The sequence below is a fragment of the Balaenoptera physalus genome, assembly GCF_965194825.1.
Source record: "Balaenoptera physalus genome assembly, chromosome: 3".
NCBI lineage: Eukaryota > Metazoa > Chordata > Mammalia > Artiodactyla > Balaenopteridae > Balaenoptera > Balaenoptera physalus.
In genome coordinates this window covers 3,884,891-3,912,114 of record NC_138890.1, presented here as the reverse complement: position 1 = coordinate 3,912,114, position 27,224 = coordinate 3,884,891, and the positions used below count along the sequence as shown (strand labels likewise).

The following is a 27,224-nucleotide window of genomic DNA, read 5'->3' as shown; positions in this document are numbered from 1 at the left end:
GGGGGTCCCGCTGCCGCGTGCCACCCACCTGGCCCTCCATGCCCACTCGGGGGGGAGTGGGGGGGGGCACACCATAAGCTCCTGCCCTGACACACGGTATCTGCCCTGGAGTGGTTCACACTGGGTCCAGAGTGGGCACTTGGCCAGGATTTGAGCCGACCCATCTCCTTCTACAACCTTGAAGCCACCTTCATCCAGCACCACCACGGTAGCAAAGCTACGGCTCACCTGCCCCTTTCCAGCCCCCTACCCCCGTACACGCAGTCAGACTATGTTTCCCAGGCTCCCGTGCTGGAAGGTGTGGCCACGTGACCTGGCGCTGGCCAATGAGATGTGGGCAGAAGCCACGGGCCTGCCTCCCTGGCCCGCCCATCAAAGTTTCAGGAACACGGCCTCCCCCTGCCCCACCTGGACGCCTATGCCCAGGGTGACCTCGGAAGCCATGCGCTGAAGGTGGCAGAGCCTCTGGTGGCCTGGGTCCCTGGGTTTCTGCAGCATCTCCTCCATCTCCCACAAGAACCCGCCGGCTTTGACTTCAGCTCAGCAGGGCTTCGTTCAGTGATGTTTTGGGGACTCTGTAAGAAAAGGGTCCACCCTCTCCCACGCCTGCAAGCTCAGGCCACCTTTGCCAACTGGGACGCCCCCTGTCCCCATGGGGGAGCGCCTGCCCGGGCACGCACTCCCAGAACCCGCCCGCCCCTTCTGATTTGCAGGAGGACACTCCGAGGGGCAGGGCGGAGCAGTGCTTAGGAATGCGGGCTCACACCGGTAGCCTGGGCCCAGCCCTACCACTCCCGAGCTCTGCGGTCTCAAGCTGCGGTCTCGCCAATCCGGTCCCACGTGTGAAGGAGGACGGCGTGGGGCAGTGGGCGAGACCAGGAGTCAGTCCAAGCACAGCCTGGCACACAAGAAGCATCGGAACGTGGCCGCTGCTACCGCTATGTCTTCTCACATTGTCACACTGTCACGTACAGTGACAGATTCTTACACAAGCAGCAGGTAAAAGATGACATGACGTTTGCCCCAGTCCCAAACTGGAGACAGCCCAAATGTCCACCAACAGTGGAACAGATAAACAGGTGGAGGCGCGGTCACACAACAGAAAACGCTGCAGCGTGAAAATGGATAAAGTATCACCACACACGGCGGGGACGAATCCTCCTCGCAGACAGAGCAGAAATGCAACAGACAAATCAGTCCGTGTGGCTGGGGTTCAAACCCAGCCAGCACTCAACCGTGTCTCCCACGGACACAGACACACAAAGAAAACGGCCCAGAGAAGCAGTGACACGCGGGCCATCAGAATCAGGAGGACGGTCCCAGCTCTGTGGGGCGGGGGGAATGGGGCCGCAAAGGAAGGGGGCCCAGGACAGAGAACGAGGGGGTTCATTTCCCAACAGCGTTGACTGGGGAGTCATTCGATAAACTGTATGTATGTATCCATCTTTCGGCCAAGTACAATATTTCACGTATTTTTCTGTACCATGTAAAGTCTTAGGATAAAAACATTTACCAAAAAGGGAACACACCATGACAGACATAGTTCTCAGGTGCCCCTGAGGCTCACATCCCCGCTCTCGGTCATTCCAACATCCCCTCTCGGTGCTGCTGGGAGGGGATTTGGCTGTTATAATTAAGGCTCCAAATCAGCAGATCCTATAATTGGGAGGTTACCCTGGGTGGGCCTGACCTAATCTGGTGGGCCCTGGAAAGGCATCGGTCCCTAAGTCAGAGGGGCCAAGTATGAGGGGACCCTCGGTACCAAATGGACCTTCCCCAGAGCTCCGGGTAGGGGTCCGGCCCGCCGACACTCGACTCTGCCTCTGAGGCCCTAAACCGAGGCCCCGGCAGGCCCATGGCTGGGCGCTGAGAGCCGGTCACCTCAAGCTGTCCGTCTACGGGATCAGCTATGCAGCGGCGGCGAACTAAGACTGCCCAGCTGGAGGGAGGAGCAAAGAGATCAAAACTATCTGACAGAAGGACGCCAGATCGTCCACATCTGTCCAATTTGGGTACTGGGCACGAGGCTGTTCTGTTAATTATTCTCTTTCCTTTTCCGAAGTTTGAAGTATTAAAAAAAAAAAGAAAGAAAGGGCACACTCCAAAGAGGACAGTATGGGAAGGGGGGAGGTGTGACCTTCCAGTGGAGACACCTGAGCAGCACGACCTCAGCCAGGGGACCGAGGCCGACACCAGCAGTGATGAGTCATGTTGACGGCAGGCACCCCGAGATGAAGGGTGAGACGGCCCTTCACAGGTGGTCCTCCTCCCAGCGCCCAGCGCCCCAGGGTAACCGTGAGGAAAACACCCGACAAGTTCCCACTGAGGGAGAGTCTACAAAATCTCTGGCCACAGTCCTCAAACCCGTCAAGGGCATCGAGAACAAGGCAAGTCTGGGAACCCTCCTACACAGTTGGTGGGAGTGTAAATTGGTGCAGCCACTATGGAAAACAGTATGGAGGTTCCTCAGAAAACTAAAAGTAGAGCTACCATATGATCCTGCAATCCCACTCCTGGGCATATATCCAGAGGAAACTCTAATTTCAAAAAGATACATGCACCCCTATGTTCATAGCAGCACTATTCACAATAGCCAGGACATGGAAACAATCTGAATATCCATCGACAGATGAATGGATAAAGAAGATGTGGTACATATACACAATGGAATATTACTCAGCCATACAAAAGAATGAAATAATGCCATTTTCAGCAACATGGACGCAACTAGACATTATCATACCAAGTTAAGTAAGTCAGAAAGAGAAAGACATATCATATGCTATCACTTATATGTGGAATCTAAAATACGACACAAATGAACTTATCTGTGAAACGAAAACAGACTCACAGACATAGAGAACAGACTGGTAGCTGCCGGGGTGGGGGGGGTGGGGCGGGGAGGGAAAGATTGGGAGTTTGGGGTTAGCAGATGCAAACTATTACATATAGAATGGATAAACAACAAGGTCCTACTGTATAGCACAGGGAACTATATTCAGTACCCTGTGATACACCATAATGGAAAAGAATATGAAAAAGAACATATATATGTATAACTGAATCACTTTGCTGTACAGCAGAAATTAACACAACATTGTAAATCAACCATACTTCAATAAAATAAATTTTAAAAAATTTAAAAGAACAAGGAAAGTCTGAGGAACCATCACAGCCCAGAGGAGCCCGAGGAGATGGGATGCCTGAATGTCACAGGGGTCCTGGATAGGGTCCTGGGACAGAAGGGACACCAGGGACAAACAAGGCAAACTGAATGAAGCAGGATCCTAGTCAACAAGAATGTACCCATAAGGTTCATTAACTGCAACAAATGTCCCAGCCTCATGTAAACTAATAAGGAGGCTGGGTGTGGGGTGCATGGGAACTCTCTGTACTGTCTTCTCAGTTTTGCTGTAAAATCTAAAACAGTTCTGAAAAATAAACTCTTTCAAAAAGAGAGAGAGGGAGTACACCACCAAAACAGTGGATAAACAGACCAGCCTGTGACAAACACAGAAGGAACAAGGACACAGTGGACCATTTGCACCGGGCACCCTCCGTCATGAACCCTCCCACCCCTGCTCACCAAGAAGCCAATTTCCAAATCCATCAGCTGCGCTGCTGCCCAGCTGCCCAGGCTCACGGCAAGGCATCAGATCATCGGGAATATCAGCAGATCCCCCCACTCAGCCTCATGGGCTCTGGAGAAGAGCATATGGTGAGATTTTCCTTCGCAGGAGGCTGACCTTCCTCTGCCGAGCGTGATGTTAAAATCACTTTGCATTCCCTGAACAAACACCAACTGTGCCTGTCCCCGCCAGCACTGCGAGATTCAAGGAGGCAGCCTGCGGGAACGGACCCTGCTGCCCGGTGAGCGGGAGCCCCTGGGGGAGCACTGGGATTCCCAGGTCCCCGATCTGCCCCGAGCTGCACGCAGCACAGGTTGTCACCTGACGCAACTGTCTGGCTTTGCTGGGGTAGCACCAGGCTACTGAGTTTAGTGCGGGCGAGGCTGGCAAGAAGCAGTCAGATGTTTGGGCTGATCTGTGATTCAAACCATGCTGTGTCACGCTGCACAAAAATCCTCTGAAGTTGCCTGTTGTCGTACCCGCCAGGTTAATTAATGATGCAATCCTATCCTCATAGCCTGATGACACGATGCCCCAATTTGAGAGTCCAGCATCAGGAGTTAATTTTCAAATGCCAAAGCCAGCTTCTGGTTTCAGATTTCCGGCACAATCCTGACAAGCAGAAAGGCTGGGCTGTTGGCATTGGTGACGACAGTGTGGTCCCGACAAGAGCGGACCGAGGGCTCTATGAGGAGGGCGGGGAGGGGTTCCGGGGTGGGGGGGTAGTAACACGGCTGTGCTTCCCATAAGCCCCCGGGTGCTCAGGCCCTCCTGGGCACGTGCTAAACCACTTCTCCCAGCGCCGCGCCAGCGTCCCCGTGCTGCTGAGCTCCAGGGTGTGTGCGCGGCTGCAAAGCCCAGCTGGAAGTGACAGCTCCCAGCAGGGGCTCTCGGTCACCTCGCAGAACGCCAGGTCTCCAGTCTTCTGGGCATGGTCCCCGGGGGTGGCAGGCGGGACCCTGGAGGCCAGACTCACGAACTGCCTGAGTGAGGAGACACGCTGTCCTTTCCTGACTAGATGCATGCATGCGTGCTGCCACACCCGCAACCCGAGTGCACACGCGTGCACACTCCAGGGTGCCCAAGCACCGAGGTCCCCCCAGGTCTGAGAGGGTTTCCAGGATGCGAGACTTTCGGCTCCGAAGCCAGGAAAGTCGCGCTGGTCACCCTAACACCAAGGTCACCGTGCACCTTGGAAGGAGGCAGTGGGCACACGGGTCAGGCACACAGGGAATAAACGACAACCAGGACTGCTGCTGTGGCCAGAGCCGCCGTCAAAAGAGATGACGGAGAAGGCGCCCCCTGCGGCCCACAGCCCTTTGCATCAAACAGTGAGTGCACAGCGAGCTTTGGACCAAGGACCCACGAGCCGGGAAGACGGGCCTCGGTTGGTTGTGCTGTTTAGGACAACAGCCGCCTTCTCTCAGAAGGAGGATCCTTCTGCAGAGACGCGACCACCCCCATCATAAAACCGACGAGCAGCTTCAGGCAAGGCTGCGTGGACTGAGGGCAGACTCCGCCAGGGCTGCAGGGTCCGGTGTCTCCGCAAACAGATTCAAGCAAGCTCGGGGCCTTGGACAGCACGACCCTGCCTTATCTGTTGTCTTTTAATAAACAGGGGTCCTAACACCTCTCTGCTCTCTGGCACTCTGCTCTCAGGAAAAGCTCTCTGCTCAAAAACATTCTTTTTGTTGCTGGATTTCTGGTCACCATAGCCCAGGAGGCAGGGCAGAGGAAGGAGGAGCCGGCTGGTTTCCCCAGTGTGTTTACAAGGTACACACCGAGCCTCCCTGCATCGTCGCGGTGGGTCTCTTCCCCGGCCCCCCAGGTGCTGCGGCCACGTGGAGCTGCTGAGAGAAGCTGCTTGGCTGAGCTGCGGCACCTCTCTCTCCCCAGAGACCCAGGAGGAAAGGAGGCAGTGCCTCTATCTCAGTCTGGCATCCTGTACGGGGACGGGGCGCAGTGCTGGGAAGCTAAGTTACCAAAGCCAATCTGTGCAGCCATCACACTCCTACCAATCTCCACTCCAGATGGGTGTCCAGCCAGCCCTCCCGCCACCGTGGGGCAAGGCGGGGCCGCTCCTGAGTCAGGGAATGGCCCCTGCTCCCTCCCTGCCGTGCCAGGCTCTCAGAAGCCACGAGGTCACCCAGGGACCTCCTCCGGGAGTCACCAGCGCCCTCCACCACGGGCTTTCGGAGCTGCTGCCTGCGGTCGCTTTGCTCGGCTCCATCAATCACCAGAATTCCCAATTCTGCCACCGGGGACAAAGCAGAGGCCCTGGCGGCCTCCCGGCATTGTGGTCCAGCAGTGCCACCTGTAGCCAGAGCCAGGGAGCCTGCAGCCGGGAGGAGGGCGGGAGGCGCCTGTCCCCTGGGGCTCACTGGGGTGATTAATCAACACCCACAGGGGGTGCGTCTGGGCAGTGGGCTGAAGCCGCCTGGGGTGGGCCTGCAGGGAGGTCCCGAGGGGCCGGGAGGGCGCCCGTCAAGGGGGAAGGGAGCAGCCCAGCAGCCCCACCCCGCCCCCGAAAGAGCAATAGACCCCTGAATCCTGAGCCCAGCACGTCCAGCCTCTCTCCCAAGCTGCAGCCAGAGAGAGAGCAGGAAACACAGGAGCTGGGCCACATCTGCACACCAGCTCACGTCCCTCCTGTGCCCCACGGCAGGGAGCACATGCCCTCAAACGTGCACGTGCACACACACACACACACACCGACGCCCACGCATGCACACACACTCACAGACGCGCAGGCACACCTCCGGAGTACCAAGTGCAGGCCTAGATGACTGCCTGCTGGGCGTCAAGTTTCCCGGCAGCAAAAGAAAGGCTGCCCGTTCCCTCTCCTGTGAAAGTCCCTGAGTGCAAATGCCGAAGAACAACTGTAGGTGCAACGGAATCAAAAGGAGAAATTCTCAACGCACCCTGGTGCAGCGCTTAGGCTTCTTAAAGGTCACGGAGGGAGCAAAGCTCTGGGAAAGGCTCCGCGGCCCCCTCACCAGCAGCCCCTCCACCGACTGCCTCAGGGATCCGCCCATCACAGCCCAGGACTGTCCACGGGCCAGGGGGCTCCATGCGCTTTGTGGGAGCACAGTCCAAAAGCGCCTCTCCCCTGCCCCCGCCTTGGGCCTGACACCCAGGCCAACAGAAGCCAGGGGGCGGGAGGGGCTGCGGAGGCCGAGAGAAGACCAACCGCAGGACCTGCCTGATGGCCAAGGTCACGGCCCAGACAACCCCCGCAGGGAACACTGTCTGTCCCGTCCTGGGGCCCTCCGGTGGCACGTCCTCCACCCACCCGCACGTGGGCACACGGCAGGTGCTGCATGTGGCTACGGAGCCCTGCGTCTGGGCAACAGCGTGAAACGACCCCAGGTGGATGTGTCACACGCTCGTCTATGGATACAGTTCCTGGTGACATGCTGCCCACAGGGACCCAAAGGGGCCGTACCAGGGGTGGGTATCGAGGGAGGACCGGCAGACGGAGCAGCCCCAGGACGGCTGACCCAGCACCACCCACGGGCTCCAGGCGGTGCTCTGGATGCTGAGCCCGGTGCCCTGCACCCAGGCCCAGCCCTGCGGGACGAGGCACCCTGAACCAGGCGGAGCTGCTCTGCCGGCCTCCCCAGGCCCACGACCTCCTGGCCTCAATGGCCAACCGTCCGGGCCGCTGCAAGGCTGGGTCTATTTTAAACCCCCGTCTCTAAAGGGATCTGAAGCCCTCACGTGCTGCGGATATTCTTAGCCTCGCTGCCAGAGAGCGCCGCACAATGCCGGCCTTTCGGAGCAAATTCCGTGCTTTTATCGACACCAGGCTGTGCGCGTCACTCTGACACACAAATCACACCACCAAAGTAGCAACAGACCCAGAAAGGCTCCAAAAGACGCCGTAAACCTAAGTCGACACTTTCAAAAAACAAAGTGTTACTGAAATAACCCGGAACGGTTGCGATCAAGCTACTGCAGACGCCAAGAGCACGGTGTGATTTGGGAGACAGACGTGGGAACAGATCTGCAGGAGAACCCCGCCCCCCAGGGCCCAGGGGAAGGCAGGGAGCAGGGGCACCACCCTCCCGGGGATCCTGAGTGGCTCCCTGAACCCCCAGCCCAGGGACAAGAGGACACCTCACCAGCCCCCGCACCCCACCCCTGCAGAGGTCCACGTTGACCCAAGAGGGAGTGCGGCCTCCACATGACGTAAACCTCCGTGCACGGGGGCTCCCAGGGGCTATGGGGTCGCTGTGCTCCCAGAACCCAGGTCTTCTGACAGCGTCCATCCCCGCCCCGTGCCAGGCCACTGCTGGGGATGGGGACATTGGGTGGGGGGGAGGGACACGGAGGGCCCTGCCCTCATGGGGTCCGAGTCTGGCAGGGAAAGACTGACACCAACTTCAGACACGGCCAGCATGTGGTCACTCTGAAGGACGAGCATGAGGTGTCCTGCCAACATCTGGGGTCCCCACTCCAGTCCCGGGGAGAGAGCATGAAGGGCTCCAGCATGGTGGCTCAGCTGAGCTGGCCAGGCACCGGGGGTGGGACAACAGGGCAGGTGGCGCGGAGCTCGTGCGGCCACACTCGGGCAGCGTGAGGGACCCCCACGTGCAATCCCACCCCTTCAGGACCAGGAACCGAGATCCAGGTCAAGTGCCTTCCGGAATGTTCTTCCCATAAGGAAACACCACTGTGGTCAACGTGACCCCTCTGGCTGCTTCCCCAGCACTCTCAGGAATCGGGCTGTGGGGTAGGGGGAGGCGGGCAGTGGGTGGCCAGCAGGGGCCACCCGAGCAAACCAGGGGTGCAGCTCAGGGGGCAGGGGTGCTGGGGGCTGTCCTGGGGGACAGGCAAGCGAGGGGAGCAAGCTGTCGGCCCTGTCACCCGGGGGCCGCTGGCCCTCATGCTCCCAGCATCCTCTCTCTGGGGGACATTCCTCAAACCCAGTCCCACTGTCTTCCAACCGCCCTCGATCCCAGCCGCTTCTCAGAGGCCCCCAGCCGCTCACTCCTCCCTGCCCCCCCAGGCCACATGTCCCCAGAGAACACACTAGGGCCCCAGTCTCCTGAGGCCTCCCCATCCCCAGGCAGGCCTGCGTCTGAAAGCTCAACCTTCCTTGCCCAGCAAGTGCGGTGACCCAGCAGCGGCTGCTTGCTTACTCTTTCTTTTTTTTTTTTTTTTTTAAAGGAAGAAGTGGGTTTTCTCCCCTTCGGACCCCTCTGGCTGGGAGACCCTGACCAAACCCAGGGCTAAGAGTTCCCACCGCCCAAGGGCAGAGGCTCCCTCTCCTCCTGCTGCTGTCTCCAGGGGGCCTTCAGAATATCACTGCCACTGCCGGTTTGAAGAGTCTATAAAAGGATGAAAGAACCTGGGAAATTTCCAGCAGCGCACAGAGCCAAGCCAGAGGGAAGGGCGGGAGCGCCATCTAGCGGCCCGCGGGGGAGCCGCGCTGGGACAGGACTGGAACACGGCCACTCAGAGACCCGGGCAGATGTCCCTCCCGCCACCACCCCACCCCATGAGACACGGCCCAGGCCAGTGAGCTGGGCCCAGCAGAGCGTGTGCGTGCGCGCGCACACACACACACACACACACACACACACAGGTACCTGACAAATACACACACACACAGATATCTGACACTCGTTGCACATTGGTACCTGATCCACACATATACATAGACTTATATACACAATACAGACATAGAGATACCTGACAAACATACCCACACAGATACATCATACACACAACACACAGATACTTAACAAACACACACATAGGTACCTGAGACACATATACACACTTACACAACACACACATACATACACTCATATGCATACTCACACTGACACACACACCCATGTGTATACACTCACACATACACTCGTATACACTCACTCATTTGTATACACACATATACACACAAACACAAATATACACACAAACACACACACATACATATACGCAGAAACATACACTCACACACCCCCTTGGACGGACACACACACACACACACACACACACACACACACACACACACACTCACACGCACGCATGCAGCCCCAGCCTGCGGATCTATCTGCACGGGGAGCCCGAAGGCCGCTCATCTGCACTCAGCCCGCCAGGCGCATGGGAAGGACGCCGCTGTGCGGAGCGGTGGGCAGAGCCCCCAGGGAAGGGGCAGGTCCACTGCACCCCACAGGTGCGGGCCTGGCGCAGAGCAAGGGCCCCTCCCGCCAGGCCTGGACTGGGGCCTCCATGCATCCCGGCCTAGCCTTGCCGTGGGGAGTCGGGGGGCACGGGGCGGCCACGCAGTCACTGGGGCCTCCTGGGCAGCTCGGGGACGGCACCCTGACCAGGAAACCCCTCCGCTCGGTGCGCAGGACCACACTGCAGGTGTGAGGCTCAGGCCTTTGTTCAGCCACCATCACCAAATACATCAATCTCTCTCCAAATCTTTCCCAAAAGGAAAATTCCTCCCCACCCGGAGGTTCCAATGATCAAGGGCTCACGTAAAGTCACAGAAGGCCACAAAAGGAGAGGAGTGGATTGATAACAGGAAGCCCGTGGAATTGTAACAGGATCCCAGCAAACACACAAAGTAGCACCACACGAAGGCCACAGGGCCTGTGGCCAGCAGAATAATGGCCCCAAAGATGGCCACGGCCTAATCCCGACACCTATGGACATATCACCTCACGTGGCAAAGGGGACTTTGCAGGAGCGATTAAGTTAAGGTCCCTGAGACAGGGATGACCCTGGATTCCCTGGGGGGCCCAGTGTCATCACAGGGTCCCCCATAAGAGGGAGGCGGGAGGGTCAGAGGCAGAGAGAGACGGGAGATGCTGCGCTGCTGGCCGTGGGGATGGAAGACGGGGCCACGAGCCAGGGATGCGGCGCCTCTAGAAGCTGGAAGAGGCGGGAACCGATGCTCCCCTGGAGCCTCCGGAAGGACCAGCCCTGCCCACACCTGGATTTAGCCCCATGAGGCAGAGTCAGCCTCCTGGCTCCAGAACTGTCAGAGAACAAATGTGAGCTGAGTTAAAGCCACCAGATCTGCAGTCCTTTGTTACAGCAGCCCTGGGAAACTCACACGTGTCCCCAGCCTTCCCTGCCCGTCTGAGTGGGAACCGCTGCCAGACAGCGGGGCAGGGGCTTCACTCGGTCCATGGCAGAGGCGAGGAGAGGGTGGTCACAGGGCCGATGGCCAACAGGGAGACCTGGTTTCCCACCCAGGTCCGCTGCTCAGAGGGCCTGCTCCCGCCCCTCAGCAAAGGGCCCCAGAATGTCCCTGTTGACTTAAGGGGGTAGGGGGCCCTCCCCCAGGTCGGCAGGCACAGGCTCAGCCACGTGGGGCTCAGCTCTCTGTTGGGACAAGGTAGGGGCGCCTTGGCCAGGGTCCGCCTGGGTCCCTGCTGGGTGCCCCCCCAATACAAAGGTGAGGGGTTCACTGGCTGAGCTCCTGAGCGCCTCTCTCTGCCCCCCAGCTCCTGCTCCCCTCCTGCTCCCCTCTGAGCCTCGATGATTATTGTGACAACAGAACCTTCTAACAGCTGGGGAGAGGCAGGGCGATGTGAAGCCCCCAGCTCAGAAGTCTCTGCTGGAAACACAGCGAACAAAGACGGCCTCCTGCCGGCCCCCTGGCAGAAGCTGCGTGTCAGGGGAGTGCTCAGCTGGGAGATTCCAGAACATGACCGCACTGGCGATCTGACCCAGCCTGGGGGGCCCGTTGCTCACAGAGCGCCCTGCAGGGCCCAGCATGCCCGCCCCCACCCTGCAAACAGCTAACCCCACCCCCCAATCTGGAGGCCAAGAGGGAGGCGAGGGGAGGTTCAGGCACAAGGCCGCCCGCTCCCCAGGCCCGCGGCCCCAAAGCCCACAGCACAGCGCGGCCCTGGGAGGCGCTACCGGAAGCCTGGCAGCAGCCATGTTCAGTGTAAGGTGCTCTGAGCGCAAACTGCAAGCTCCGGGGATCTGGAAGCACGTTTCTGGGGGGCGTGCATGCCCTCATCTAGAGGGGGCTGGGCTGGCGGAGCCCCCACCCCGACCCCTGCCTGCCCCGCCCAACAGCCCCAGGTGCAGCCCCAGGAGCCACGTGCAAGGCCTTCCCCCCCTACCCCCGCCCATCAGGCAGCCCCGCCTCCCTCAGCAGCAGCCGGCGGGGCTGCGGCCGCCCCTCACCAGGACTTGGGCTCCCCGAAGTGCAGGTAGTTGATGCTGTACAGGTCCATGTCTTCCGTGTGCCAGGCGAAGGTGGTCTTCCACATGCCAAAGTACAGGTAGGGGGTGTTGACTCCCTCGATGATGGTGCCGCACTCGCGCTCCACCATGTCCAGGATGGTCCGCAGGTTCCCGATGTTCCACTGGGCCACGTCCTGCACGGTGGCGAGCACACGGTCAGCCTGCCGGCCACCCCGGGCACCCAGCCTCTCCCACTGTCACTTGCCCCCAGACGCCAGCAGTGAGACACCTGCGTCATTCCCTCCGAGCCCGGGCCGCGGTGGAACCCCTGCCCAGGGCCCAAACAGCACTCTGCCCCGCACCTGCCGGCTTCTGAGCCTCGCCCACCCCAGGGTCCAAAACCCACCCTGGGCTGCGCACACCCCACAGACACAGGCCCCCTGCCCCGGGCCAGGCGGTCAGGCGAGGCTTCGCCTGGATCCCACGTTGAGCTGTGCGTGAATCATGGGTGGGGAAGGCCACGCTGCGGCCACGGCTGGTGGTGAATAATTCACGTGCCTTGAAGTCAGTGACACAGAAAGAGGAAGAACGGGAGCGGGGCTCCCAGCGACGTGCCAGACAGGCCTCCCCGCACCTTCCCACAGCGGAGACGGGGACGGCACTCAGAGCCAGGCAAACGAGGGAGGGATCCCCACCCACCAGCCTCATCTATTCCTAACGCCACAGGCAAACAAACCCCGTCTTGTCCTGAGAGCTCGTAAAACATGCTTTCGTTGACGTCCAGTCCCCGGGGAAGCCTCGGGGCTGCTGAGATGCTGAGTGCACGGCAGCATTCCTTCATGCCCCAGATCCACCAGTGCCACCCACTGCGTCCACGTTTTAGGCCCGACTTGGCAGGTCGGTCTTTGCAAGGTGAGCTGTGGCCAGAGCCCAGGACACGGAGGAGGGCCACGATCAGACCCCCACCGCGAGCATGAGAAGCCCAGGGTCGCCTCAAGTGGAAGATGCCCAAGACTGGGGGCACCAGCAACCAGTCGCCTCCCCAAAGCCCTGTCCATTTGCCACCCGCCCCCATCCAGCCCACCTGGACAGGGGACCCGGGGTCTAGACTAAGCTGGGTGATAACTCATCATGGGCCAAGTCATTCTCTGCTCTGGGCCTCAGTTTCCCCTCAGTACAAGGAGACTGTTGTACTAGGTCAGGCACGGCAAACACATGGCGCCAAAGCCCCAAATCCTCTTCCAGAACCCAGGGCAGGCTCACCCACTGAGCTCTGCCTCGGCCCCGCTGAGCCTGCACCGGGCCTCGGAGCCCTTCGCGGGGCCGTCACTACAACCATCGGCAGCACGTAAGAGCAAACCCAGAGGTTCTCAAGGGATGAGCCTCCAATTCTTGAATTTTTATTTAAAAACAAAATTTTGGGTCCTCAAGAGAATGAGAATATAAGCCACAGACTTGGAGAAAATATTTGTAAAACATAAACAACTGTTATCCAAAATATACAAAGAACTCTTAAAACTCAACAATGAGAAAGCAAACAATCCACATAAAAACTGGGCCAAAGACCTGAACCGACACTTCACCCAAGACGATACACTGACGGCAAATCAGCACATGAAAAGGTGCTCCACATCATCAGGGAAATGCATATCGAAACCACAGTGAGGTACCACCGCACACAGATAAGAACGGACAAAATCCAGAACGCTGACAACACCAGATGCTGGCGAGGATGTGGAGTAACAGGAACTCTCATTCACTGCTGGTGGGAATGCAAAGTGGTCCAGCCACTCCGGAAGGCAGGTTACAAAACTAAACATACTCTTACCATACGCTGCAGCAATTACGCTCCTTGGTATTTACCTAAAGGAGTCGAACGAAAACTTATCTCCACACAAAAATCTGCAACGGCTGTTTACAGCAGCCTTATTCGTAATTGCCCAATCTTGGAAGCAACCAAGATGTCCTTCAGTAGGTGAATGGATAGATAAACCATGATATATCCAGACAATGGAATGTTATTCAGATCTAAAAAGACATGAGCTGTCAAGCCACGACAAGACACGGAGGACCCGTAAATACTGGGTTGGCCAAAAAGTTCGTTCGGGTTTTTCCGTAAGATGTTACACGTGACTAAGTGGAAAAAGCCAATCTGAAAAGATTATATACTGTATGATTCCAATTATAGGACATTCTGGAAAAAGGCAAAACTATGGAGACAGTAAAAAGATCAGTGGCTGCCAGGGCTTGGGGGAAGTGGAGTGCTGAACAGCCGGAGCACAGAGGCTATTTTTAGGGCAGTGACACTATTCTGTATGACACCATAATGGCGGATACTTGCCGTTATACATGTGTCCAAAGCCGTAGAATGTATGACACCAAGAGTGAACCTGAATGTCAACTACGGACCCTGGGATCAGAGTCCCAGACAAGGGACTCAATGTAACAAACACACGGACAAGGCATCAATGTAGCAAACGCATGGCTCTGGTGGGGAACGCTGACAGAGCGCGAGGCTGAGGGCGTAGGGGAGCAGAGCGCGTGTGGGAGCTCTCTGTACCCTCCTCTCGATTGCGCCGTGAATCTGAAACTGCCCTAAAAAAGATACCTATTTAAAACAATAACAACAATTATTATTATTACTATTATTATTCAGGATCCCACCTAGCACCAAGACTACACAGTGGGGGAAAGAATAGTCTTTTCAATAAATAGTGTTGGAACAACTGGTTGTCCACATGAAAAAGAATGAATTTGGACTCCCTCTTCATACCATATATAAAAACTAACTCAAAATGGATCACAGACCTGAATGTAAGAGCCAAAATTATAAAATTATTCAAAGAAAACATAGGGGCAAATCTTCACGACCTTGGAATTGGCAAAGGATTCTTAAATAAGACACCCAAAGCACAAGAAATAAAAAATAATAATAACAGAAAAATTGGACTTTATTAAAATAAAAACTGCCGCGCTTCAAAGAACACAACCAAGAAGGTAAAAAGACAACCCACAGAATGGGAGAAAATACTCACAAATCATTTATCAAGTGAGGGACTTGCATCCTGAATGCATGAAGAATTCTTACAACTCAATAATGAGAAGACAAATAACCCAATTAAATATGGGCAAAAGATCTGAATAGACATTTCTCCAAAGAAGATATACAAATGGTCAATCAGCACATAAAAAGACCCTCGACATCATTACCACCAGGAAATGCAAATCAAAGCTACAATGAGATACTACTTCACACCCGCCAGGATGGCTAAAATAAAAAATACAGAAGATAACAAGCGTGGGTGAGGATATGGAGAAATCAGAACCCTCATGCTCACCTGGTGGAAATGGGAAATGGGCAGCTGCTTTGGAAAAAAGTCTGGCAGGTCCTCAAAAAGTTAAACATGGAGTTACCATGTGACCTGCAATTCACCCCTGGGTAGCTGCCCAAGAGAAATGAAAACACATGTCCACACACAGACTTGTATGTGAATATTCAGAGCAACATGATTCCTAATAGCTAAAAAGTGGAAACGATCTAAATGTCCATCAACTGGTGAATGGATAAAGAATAGATGGTCCATCCATACAGTGGAATATTATTTAGCCATGAAAAGGAGAGAAGCACTGATACTCGCTACAATGTGGTGGACGGTGGACCCTGAGGACACGATGCTCAGTAAGAAAGCCAGACACAGAAGGACACACAGTGTGTGATTCCACTCATATGAAACGTCCAGAACAGGCAGATCCACAGGGACAGACGTAGGTTCGTCATCGTCAGGGACTGAGGAGGGGGATGGGAGTGACTGCTAATGGGGATGGGGCTTCTTTTGGGGATGATAAGAATGTCCTAAAATTGACTGTGGTGATGGCTGCACAACTCTGTGAATATACAAAAAAACACTGAATTACATGCTTTAAATGGGCAAATTGTGTGGTGTGTGAATTATATCTCAAAAATGCTTAAAAAAAAAAACAGTAAGTCTGATAATCAACAAATAAATAAACCAATCCAACTAGCACTAACTTTCCAAAACTCTACATGGAAAAGGACAGGTCATTTGACAATCAGGCGTCTGACTTCACACCCACCTGTACACGAGCACATCAACTTCAGTTATTCCATCCCATCAGGCTGCTGGGGTCAGATTCCCTTCCGAGAAGTCACAATCCATAACCCGAGCAGCAGAGCCGCAAGCTGGGATTGGGCTGGCGGGAGGAGCTGGGCAACACCAACCCCCAGGCACCAAGGTCCACACTGCGGCCAAGTCGACAGCTGGCCGAGGTCACAGGACATAGCCAGCTGGGGCCACCAGTCAGACAGCCTAGATTCTAACACCTGCTTGGGACTGGACACAGAGAGTGGGACTCGCCAAGGTTCCCAGCCACGGAGCCTTGACGTCCCCACTTGGAGTTGGGGGGAAATCGCCCGGTTGCTCTAAGGACTAAATGTGGTGTTTAAAGAACAGAGGTGCGGGACTTCCCTGGTGGCGCAGGAGTTAAGAATCCGCCTGAAAATGCAGGGGACATGGGTTCGAGCCCTGGTCTGGGAAGATCCCACAAGCTTCGGGGCAACTAAGCCAGTGTACCACAACTACTGAGCCTGTGCTCCAGATCCCGCGAGCCGCAACTACTGCGCCTGCAAGCCACAACTACTGAGCCCGTACGCTGCAACTGCTGAAGGCTGCGCACCTAGAGCCCGTGCTCCGCAACAAGAGAAGCCACCACAATGAGAAGCCCGCGCACTGCAACGAAGAGCAGCCCCCGCTCGCCGCAACTAGAGAAAGCCCGCGCGTAGCAACGAAGACCCAATGCAGCCAAAAATAAATAAATTAAATTAAATTAAAAAAAAGAAAAAAGAACAGAGGTACCTTCCTGCCCGGGACCGCCCCAGGCCCTGCCTGCAGAGGCCCAGGGGAAACAGCCCTCCTTGTGTTCAGAGACCAGACGTGGCCCCGGGGACACCCACCGCGGTCCTCCTGCCCGAGCAGCTTCCAGGAGGAGCCGCGAACACAATGAAACCGGAGAGGGGTGGAGGCCCAGCACGAATCCTGGGCTGCCAGGGAGGGTGGTCCAGGCCTCGGCGGCCTGGCGTGGGAAATGGGGGCCCTGGAGGTTGGGCCCCTCTCCCCGGGCCTGGAGGCCCTCGAAGAAAGCAGAGAAGCAGGGGGAGCAGTAGACAGGCCCCAACGGGCCCCAGGAAGCCCTGGGGCCACAGCTCCGCCAGGCCCCCGTCAATCCGACCCAGGAACTTCTGCACTGGCCCAAGGGCGAGCTGGCCCACGGTGCTAAAACACACCTGTGTAACCACAAAACCCGCCACGAACAAGGTGACCAATCCTGGCATTCAAAGGTGCGCGGCCCGGAGATGGGCGAGATGCGCCCGGGTGCGGGTGCCGGCGGAAGTCGACGGTTAGGGGCCTGGGATGCAGCGCGTGCGACAGGGCCTCTGGGGCCACGTCCTCCGAGCAGGTGCAGCCCTGCTCCCAGGGGCTGCGTGCTCGCTGGGAGAAGGCCTGGCCTTGCAGGTCATCTGACCCTTTGGGATCAAGGCCAAGAGTGTGAGCTCAGGGTCCGGGACACTCCCACTGAAGGACTGCCATGCGCCCGCCGGGCCCCATGGTATTGATGGGGAAACTGAGGCCCAGGAAGGAGGAAGCAGGACAGGGGCAAACTCCATCTGGACCCCCGGGGCGAGGGCATCTGCCTGTGGTTCTGGGGGCAGTGGGTAAGCTCACTTCGAGCTTGACCTGCATCTTCCAGGTAACAAACTAACGCCCTCGGCACCACAAAGCGGACCCACTAGTGGAAGGTCCGGGCCCAGGTCGGCTGGGCTCCGTGAAGCCGGCGAAGTGAAACACTGGCAGCGATTCGTGCTGGGACCTGAGCGGCAGTCGTGTGTTTCCCACGCCTTTTGGGAACCACAAGCCGCCTGTTCTAACAGGCTCCTCCCCTGGGCGCCAAGGAGGGTCCCAGCCCTTCCCAGGAGGGGACTTTATTCCCGCCCCCACCTCCCCGCTACCCAAGAGCAGGTGGCAGCTGCCCTCAGGGGAGAAGGGCTGAGTGGACAAGAGTCTTCCCCCGAGATGACCTTCAGAGGAACGACCGGGGGGAAGGGAGCATGCAGGGAGGCAGAGGGGGCCCCCGGGGAGTGGAGAGGGCCAGATCCTAGCCCAGGGTACCCCGTGCGGAACACACGCGGGAGAGAGTCAGGCTTCGGAGCTTTGAAATTAACCCCGGTGGGTTCATCCCAGGGTTATCCGAGGTCCCATATTTATAAATTGTCCCCCCCAAAACACGATCCCACTCAAACCTCCCTCTGCTTGACACCAGCACCCTCGGGGGCCTCGGCATCAAGCCTCGACCAGGGCCTGTCTCGCCCTTGGACAGGCCGCGGGCAGCAGAGGCCCAAAGGCCGAGGAGCAGGCCCCTCCCAGCCCAGCGCAGGCACTGGACATGAGTGGACCCAGGGGTGGCCCAGACGGCTGAGAACTCGGGCTCCCAGGTTTGCAGGAAGATGGAGTGATAGAAACTTGAAAAGAAAAGCACTCCAACAACCGAGAATTTAGAGAAGCCCCTGGGAGAAGGGATGGAATGCTCGATGTCATCTTTTTAGAACCGCTTTGTGGCCGGGCCGCTAGGTCAGCGGCCAAGCGCGGGATCAGGCCAGGGGCAGCACTATGACCTGGCAGGGAAGATTCTGCAAACCTCTGGCTTCTTCCTTTCATCCTAAGCTGGCACGTGCCTGCGACCAGAGCCCAAACAGAAGGCCCCGTGGAGCTTTCCGTGTCATCCCAGCCTCTGTGGTGCCAGGTGGAGCCCGCTCGCGCCCCTCCACCTCCACATCCACCGGGACGCCTAGGGGCCTCAGTACTTACGTCATCGTACAAGGAGCCACTGATGTCAGCCCCATAGATGGGCGACACGAAGGTGAGGTTCTTCCAGTACTTGCGCTCCAGGTCATCGAAGTCCTGGTGCCGGGGGGTGCAGTACCTGGGGACAAACCGAGCGTGTGGGGCTCAGGGCACCTGCTGGACACACCGAGGGAGGGGCTCTGCTCAGATGCCCGCCCTCCCGGCGAGGGCGCGGCCCCGGAGCCCACGGATGAGCTGTGGTGACTGCCAGGTGGCGAGGTGGATGGACGGCGAGGGGTGCAGCCCTGCATGGAACGGTGCCCAGGGGTCCCATCTCGCCAGCTCTCGGGGCCCGGGGCCCCCAGGTCAGACCACACGCCAGGGCCGAAGGAGCCAGAGGAGGGACCTGGGTTTTGACGGTTCTTGTCCTCCTACCACCCTGCAGACACCGACAGGCACCGTGGTGGCCAGGGACAGCGCATGAGGGGACAGACAACGCCTGCCCTCACAGGACGCTTGTTTGAGAGCAAAGAGACTGCCAGAGACGCACAGACGATTTCAGCGACTGAGGGGGGCTGGGAGCTACGCAGGAAAGGGGGCGTGAACAGCGGTGCTGTGTGCCAGGGAGCGTGCCCGCGTGCCATGAGTGCCCACGACGCGCCCGTGAGCTCCCGGGAGTGTGTGTGCATGCCCGAGTGTGCCATGGCAAACCAGGCACCTGGGGAGACGTGCCAGGGAGCCCCTCTCTGGGGAGGTGCTGTCAGAGCCGAGACGTCCTGGGGGAGGGGGGAGGCACTCCGGGGACAGGGCACACGGGCAGGCCCTGAAGGGCCGGCCCCGCAGCCAGTGCTGAGGGCAGCGTGAGGTGGATGGTGCGGTCCTGGGTCGGGTGAGGGTCTGGATTTTGCCCCTAAGAACCGGGGGACTGTGAACCGGGGGTGCTGAGGCCCACCCAGGGCACACAGAGCGGGCTTTGTGGGGGCTGCGTGCGCCCCGCCCTCCACACCCCGAGCTGGGGTTTCACCCGCCACGCCGCCCAGGCCCGCGTACTTCTCGCTATTGGCCAGGCGCCGGTACTCCCCAACCGTCATGGCCTTCTTCTGGATGTTATACTGCGTGAAGAGGCCCGACTGGCCCGTCACCACCTGCTGGATGGGCGCCGGGATGACCACGTCGTCAATGTCATCGTACGTCTGCCGCGGCTTCCACTCCTTCGGGGGGATGATCTGCGAGACGGAGCGGGAGGGTGGTCAGCGGCGCCTCCCCTGGGCTCGGCCATTCGGGACTGGGTGCGGGGCAGGGAGAGCCTGGGGGCACCTAGCACCCCCTGTCCATGTCACCGAGCTCCCAGGAGACCCGGGGCCAGGCCTAACTGGGCACCACCCAGCAGGGTGGGGGGCTGTGCCTGCCTCTGCACGGGGTCAGGGCCTGGAGAGGTGGGAGCGGCCCCAGAGGACGTGCGCGATCACAGAGTGAGCAGACGTGGGCGGGCTGCGCTGTGTGTGCCCCTCGGCCTGGGATGCACTCGCTGTGTCCCGGGGGCTCTGCTACTGCGCCCTCTGGCCACCACGTGCCCATCTCGGGACTCCGCGCAGACGAGGCCCCAGAGCAGAGGCCCCAGGGCTGCAGTGCACACTCATTCCAGCACCCCTGCTCCAGTGACACCTACTGGGGGCGATCGCAGCTCTAGGTGCTGGGGAGACATGGGGACACAAAGGACTCAGGCGAGGGCCTGAGTCCTGACTGGAGGACGCAGGTGATAAATCCCAGCGAGAAAAAGGAAATTGTAAGACAGTAACAAGGGTAAAGCGGGGCTGGGTGAGCCGCCCAGAGGCAGGAGGTGGGGGGTGGGCAGTGGGGGGCTGACAATTCCAAGTGGGAAGAGGCCTAAGGTCACACTGCAGCCCCCGCCCCAGCAGGCGCCACCACGCCCCTCCCCCAGCAGGTGGCAGCACCCTGGCCCACCCGCCCCACCCCAGGAGGGGACACGGAGGGCGCCACGGATGGGGATGGACCTCCCCCTCCACGTTTCCTCTCCGCCGGTTGGGGGTGACCTCTGCGCAAGCCCCACGGGCCCGGGCGGGTGTCTGCAAGCCCCGAACCTCCTTCCAGGGCATCCAGTGGGCCTCTCACCCAACAGCTCTGGGAAAAGGAACTAAACCAACCCGCTTTTGGTGCATCAGCCACACACCCTGGGGCAGCCGAACCCTCTCCCGGCTCAGGGCCACCAGGGAAGCACACGGCGCTGAGGCCCGAGTTTGCCGACAGCTCGGGAGCGGCTAAGTCCACTCACCATCCCCAGGATCCCGCTGTCACATGGGTGCAAAGAAATGTTTTGCTTGGCGATGAAAACACTGACTCTCCAGTTGCCTGCTAAAAAGGGTGCTGCCCACCCACGACTAGCACGCATGGGGGTGCCCACCCACGACTAGCACGCATGGGGGTGCCCACCCACATAAATCAGTAACAACGACAGCCGCGACGATGAGGAAGTCAGCGCTCCTCACCCGGGCAGTCCCGCCCCACGGGGGACACTGGGCCATGTCTGGGGACATCTGTGGTTGTCAGGACTGGGGGGGCTCCTGGCATCGAGGGGGTGGGGGCAGGGAGGCTGCTCCACACCCCACAGCGCCCAGGACGGGCCCCCAGAGGGTGACCCGGCCCCCATGTCAGCAGTGCCAGCAGGACCCTTATTTAGAGTTAAATGGGGACGAGCCCCCTCCCGGAAGACACAGCTCTTCAGTCACAATGCCACGGGTGCCTGGCGTGACAACAGGGTGCTGGGCTCAGCCTGCCGGTCGACGGTTTTGTTAGATTCCCAGTGAGAAATCTGAGGAGTCAGGTGATGAACTAAAACACTCAAGGCTAGAAATGCAAAAAATAAAAAGAAGAGAGGGGGACTTCCCTGGTGGCACAGTGGTTAAGACTCCACGCTCCCAACATAGGGGGCCTGGGTTCAATCCCTGATCGGGGAACTAAGAGCCCACACGCATGCTGCAACTAAGAGTTCACACGCCACAACTAAGGAGCCCGCCTGCCGCAACTAAGACCCGGCACAACCAAATAAATAAATAAATATTTAAAAAAAAAAAAAAAAAAGAAAAGGAGAAGAGGGCCCACGCCTCCAGGATACGGGATGTTCTTGCAGGGAAACGGGTTGTGGGGTGAGGGATCTGGGACCCCGAGCTGCTCTTTAACTACGTGGCTGACGCCTCCTCGCTGCAGAAAAGCCTGAGTTTCCTCCTGGGGGAAAGCGCAGTGACCCTGGACCGGCTCCCCCGCCCCAAGTCTCTTGGAGAATCGCCTCCCTAACCAGGCTGCGGGGTGAACGGACCACTCCTCAGCCCTCCGCTCTCAGGGGAGAGCCTCGGGCTCAGCCCTGCCCCCACGGGCTCTGCTGTGTGACATCTGGACACTGGGGAGGAGCCGGCAGACGCTCCCGACACCTGGCTCACACGTGTGAACGGCACTTTCGCAGGCACATGCTAAGCGGGTTCTGGAAAGGCGCATGAACAGAAGGTCACTGGTCTGGAACCCGAAGCTTCTGGAAAAATCCCTCAGCAAAGCACCACGGCCTAACACCCTCAAGTCTCTGCAGAGCAGGATTTGAAAGGAGGCTCTCCAAGCAGAGGCCACCTGAAAGACGTCCCCTACAGGCCCGTGAGCACCCCGACTGCGTGGCCCTGGACGGACCCTGACTCGAAGCTCCTGGGGGGCAAGGCTCAGCCAAGGCCAGGAGGACGGAGAGGCCACACACCCAAGGGAACGGCGTGACACCAGGCAGGTGGCCAAGCTGGGAGCGCTGGGCAGCTGGGGCAGGTGTGGGAGACCCTTCGAGAGGGGAGGAAGTGAGGGGCCAGCCTCTGCCCCCCAGAACCAGCTGGACCCAAAGCCATTCTGCTGGCAGCAGGCCTGGAGGCTAAGAAGAGCCAGGGCACCGCCTGGCAGCAGGGCACTGAGGGAACTGATGCCCCTTGACCCCGCCCCCCAGGACCCCAAGCCATGCCCCTTCCTGGCTCCCTCCCCCCCCCGCAGCCCCTCCCAAGCAGCCCGAGGGGGAAGGAGTCCAGCTGGACACTGGTCCCAGAGCACACTCAGGGTGGGTGAGGAATGTGACCCGCCACCCCGATGGCCCCAGGGTGGGGGTCCCTGTACCCAGAGCCCCCTGAGCTCCGGGCCTCGGCCCAGCTGTGCCTGGTGAGTGCCCACCCCGACCTAGCTGCCCTGGGCCTGACAGAGCTTTTGTCGGGGGGCCATCAAATGTAGCTTTGATGGAAAAAGAAACCTCAACACCACACACACACACACAGAAGGGTAGTCAAGGCTGATGAGACCAGGGTGAGGGGGACCCCAGCGACTACAGAGCTCGTTCAGGCCAGCAGGACGCTGTGTCCCTTCTCCAAAGAGGCTGGCAGCCCTCAGGGCTGACGGCCCGTGTCAGAAGGAAGTGGGGGCACCAAGGGCCGTGGCACGTGCCTCCCTGGATCCGTCTGTCCCCTCAGTTGCAGGGAGGCCCCAAGGGGCTAGAGGCACCTGCACGCCGTCCCTGCCTGACGGGAGCAGGGATGCGGGTGCACGCGTGTGTGTCGGCGTGACTGTCCCCACAGGATCTCTCAGCGACAGCGGGGGAGCTGCTCCCAGCAGCCCGTGCCCGCCCTCACCGTGCCCTTCCAGAGAGAACTGCCCTTGCCAGAGAGAAAACAGCAAAAAAAATACCACTTAAGAAGAGTGGAAAGGAACATGCAAACAAAGGGCAGAGGGAGACTTCCCTGGTGGTGCAGTGGTTAAGAATCCGCCTGCCAATGCAGGGGACATGGGTTCGAGCCCTGGTCCAGGAAGATCCCACATGCCGCGGAGCAACTAAGCCCGTGCGCCACAACTACTGAGCCCACGAACCACAACTACTGAAGCCCACATGCCTGTGCTCCGCAATAAGAGGAGCCACCGCAACGAGAAGCCCGCACACCTCAGCGAAGAGTAGCCCCCACTCACCACAACTAGAGAAAGCCCGCGCGCAGCAATGAAGACCCAACGCAGCCAAAAAAAAAAACAAAGGGCAGAGGGAAAATGAGCCCTGAAAACATCTGTCTCACAAAAACATCCAATCCAAACGGTTTCCTGTCGATTCAAGTAAGTTAGCAGAAAACTGGTCCACGGGAATTAAAGGCTTAAGCAGAGGCATGGGGCTCAAAGGAAAGGCAGGAGCCGGCAAAGGAGAAGAAAAGGGAAGGAGCAGAGCCGGGGTGAGGATGTGCAGGGGAGACTCGGTCACGCCACACGAGGCTGCACCCAAAGCAGCCCCGGGACAGAAGGTGCTGGAAACAGCCCGGAAGCCGGAGCCGGAGATGACAGAGGAGGAAGGAGAGGAGAGGGGTCGGGGGAAGTGCCAGGTGCTGCCAACGGAGCACTCCACGAGGTTACCAAGATTCCTGGCACAGGGGACAACTTGGATCTAAAAACAGAACTGGCGCTGCATCCCGGCAAACGCGGAACGAGGTGAGGGACAGGACACATTCCAGATGAAGGGGGGCCCCCCATGCCCAGCCCCACGGGCACCAGGCCTCAGAGTCCCCCCCACTGCCCCCAGCTGGGGCACCTGAGGGAAAGGGGCACCTGACAACCGACCCCAGCCAATCGGTCCAGCCCAGACGGAGGCTCCGAACCTGCAAGAACCCAGGCCCGGGGCTTCCAGAGCCAGAGACCCCGATGAGAAGGTTCTGCTGGGTGTGTGCTGTCATAGGGCCCCAGGAACAAAAACCAAGGGGAGGGGAGAGGAGGGAAGATGTCGCAGGCCCACCTCTCTCCTCATCCGCACGGCTGAGATTAAAGGCATGGATGGCACACAGCCAGCCAAACCCGGCAGGGGAGGTGGGCAGAGGAAGGCCAGCACACCTGTCCCCTCGCTGCAGACACCGTGACCCGCGGCCCAATACCACCCACCACCTGCTTCCGTCCAGCCACTGAGCTGACGCCGGCATTCTTTCTGTTTTTAATTTTTTTTCATTTTTTGAAAAAATTTTTTTAAATTCTTTTTTACTTTTTAAAATTTTACTTATTTACCTATTTATTTATTGGCCACCCCACGCGGCGTGTGGGATCCTAGTTCCCCGACCAGGGATCGAACCCAGGCCCTCGGCAGTGAGAGCGCAGAGTCCTAACCACTAGACCGCCAGGGAGGTCCCTTTTTTTAAAATTTTTAAATGGTTGAGGGAAAATAACAAATGAAGACTGTTTCAGGACAGGTGAAAATTCTACGAAATGCACATGTCGGTGTCTATAAATCAGGCTTCATGTGCGCACAGCCATGCTTGTGGGGCTGTGGGTCATCCCCGGCCGCAGAGCTGAGTGGTGGCCACAGACAGTCCAGCCCAAGAAGCTGAAATTATTTACTGTCTGGCTCTTTGCAGAAAAGGCTTAGCGACCCCCAGCTTAAATAATAGAGGGCTGGGTATTAGATAAAGTGCCGGTCATACAGGAAGCAACTAGAAGAACCCAAATCAGGTGACGAATCTCCCAGATTATGTGGTGAGCAGACCCTCACACACACAGGTTCACGTGCACATGAAGAAACTCGGCACCCGTCCCCAAGGTCTGTTCCCCGCACGGAAGAGGCGTGGGCAGGCATGCTATCTGCCGGTGTTCACACACGCACACACGCGCGTGCACGTCCGTGTCTGATGCTCCGTGCAAAGAGACACGAGGAATCAGTGCCGTGCCGCTCCAGGCAGAGGAGCCGGGGTCAGGGTGGGTGGAGGGGGCACTCATTCTCCCTCCTACCCTGTCGCAATGCTTGAACTCGCTTCACACGTGCGTTACAGTCTCAAAACAAATGTGTTTAAGTAGGAATATAAAGGCAAAAAGTAAGCCCTCCCCGGCACCGACTCTCCTGGGACCCCCCTGATGGGGTGAGACGGCTGCTGGTCCCACCGTGATGCTCTGTGTCCCACCCAGCATCAGCACCCTCGGGGACCCCGGTGCCCAGAACTGTGCCTGACTTGGGGAAAGAACATACGTTCATGGATAAATTAGGTCAGATGGGCTCAATGAGCAGATTAATGGGTGCCTCTCGGGCCGCTTGCCCCTGGGTGGGCACAGGGCAGGGGCCGGGGAGAGCTGCACGGGGGCCTGGGGCATCACCCACCTTGGCCAGGCCCGCCCGGTGGGCCCCCTGGGACTCGATGTAGGCCACGTATCTGTTGAAGTCCTTAAACTCCTCCATGGTTGGGCGAAACGTCATGATTTTACAACTCGGGTTCTGGGCCCCGTGATCCTCGGACCCCATGGCTGCAGCGGAGAGACGGCCACACCTGCAAGGGAGACAAGAGAGCGTCAGCACCGCCATCACCGCCACGGGCCGGTTCCCTTCTCCCCAGGAGGCACCCAAACCACCCGGCCCGAGGACAGAGGCCGCGCAGCTGAGCAGGGCCAAGGGGAGCCTGGGGGCCACTTCATCACTCACTCTGGCACAAAAGACCACATGACTGCAACGAATTACCAACAGAGGTGGCCCGTTCTAAGAGCCCATGCGATGCTGGAGGCCAGAGCACCCATTTCAAACAAGGGGCCTCGGAAATAAAACCTTTTCTTATCAGGGCCTCATCCAGATTCACTGGCATTGACCTCACAGCTGGAATCCAGAGGCAGCAGCACGGGAGGGGCTGGGAAGGTGAGTGAGGCCCTGTGTGTTTCACTAGCAGGGAACCCCTCCTCGGGCGGGCCGCCGCGAGCAGGGGAGCAGTGTGTGGGTCCCTCCAGCACTGGCCTGGCTGCTGTCAGCGAACCCAGGCCCCAATGACCCACGGGCTGCCCGAGGCCAGGACCTGGAACCAGGAGAGCAGGAGGCCCGTTTCCCGCCGCGTCGCCCTGGGCTATAGCTACGCCTGGCCGATCCAGCACAGAGCGGGGCACAGAGCGGGGCGGGGATTGGGCTCCTCTAGGGGACAAGGCTGCAGGCTGGAGAGGCCCCTGCCTGTCCCGAGAGTTACGAGAGTTAGGGGAGCCCAGCGGGGTGGCTGCTGACCCACCCCAAAGAGGAAGAGGCTTGGGGGACAGACTCTGGGGAAGGGTCCCTGCTAGGACAAGAGAAGACCAGACTCCCTCCGGGACTGGAAAGAGGTCAGAACCCAAGTGCACGCAGACCCAGAACTTGGAGGACAATTAACCTATTCCACCTCCCCCCACCCCAAAGTAAGCTGGGGAGTGAGAAAGGCAGGAAGCCCGCCAGTCTGGGAAGTAGAGAGTGGGGCGGGGGGGGGTCCATGTCCCCAAGACGCGGCCACTGGCTCCCCAAAGGCACTCCCCTGGCGGGCGCTAGAGGGCAGCACGAGCCCGGGAACGGGAGCCGAGGCGGGCAGCTCCCTGGGACAGACCTGGAGGCCCAGGCGGATACCAGACCAGGTCCAGGTCCTGCCCTCAACCACCCCATGCCTGGGCGCACAGGGCAGCGGGTCGGCAGCTAAGGCTGCGCTCTGAAGGCCACACTCACGGCTGGACTGCTGAGGACCCCGGAGGTCCTGGCACACACGGGGTCACCACTGCATCCAGGCTGGGACCCCTGGGCCCCTCCGCCCTG

At 58.8% G+C, this 27,224-nt stretch overlaps 1 protein-coding gene across 1 annotated transcript in view; it reads right to left on the bottom strand.

The window, feature by feature from the left end:
- The window catches only part of KDM4B (lysine demethylase 4B), a 140,656-nt gene that overhangs the window by 74,526 nt on the left and 38,906 nt on the right, over positions 1-27,224 (bottom strand). Inside the window, 4 exon segments of the mRNA XM_082456900.1 lie at positions 11,796-11,989; positions 18,677-18,791; positions 19,703-19,878; positions 25,794-25,959. Coding sequence (XP_082313026.1) covers positions 11,796-11,989; positions 18,677-18,791; positions 19,703-19,878; positions 25,794-25,934 — 626 coding nt within the window. The 5' untranslated portion in view covers positions 25,935-25,959.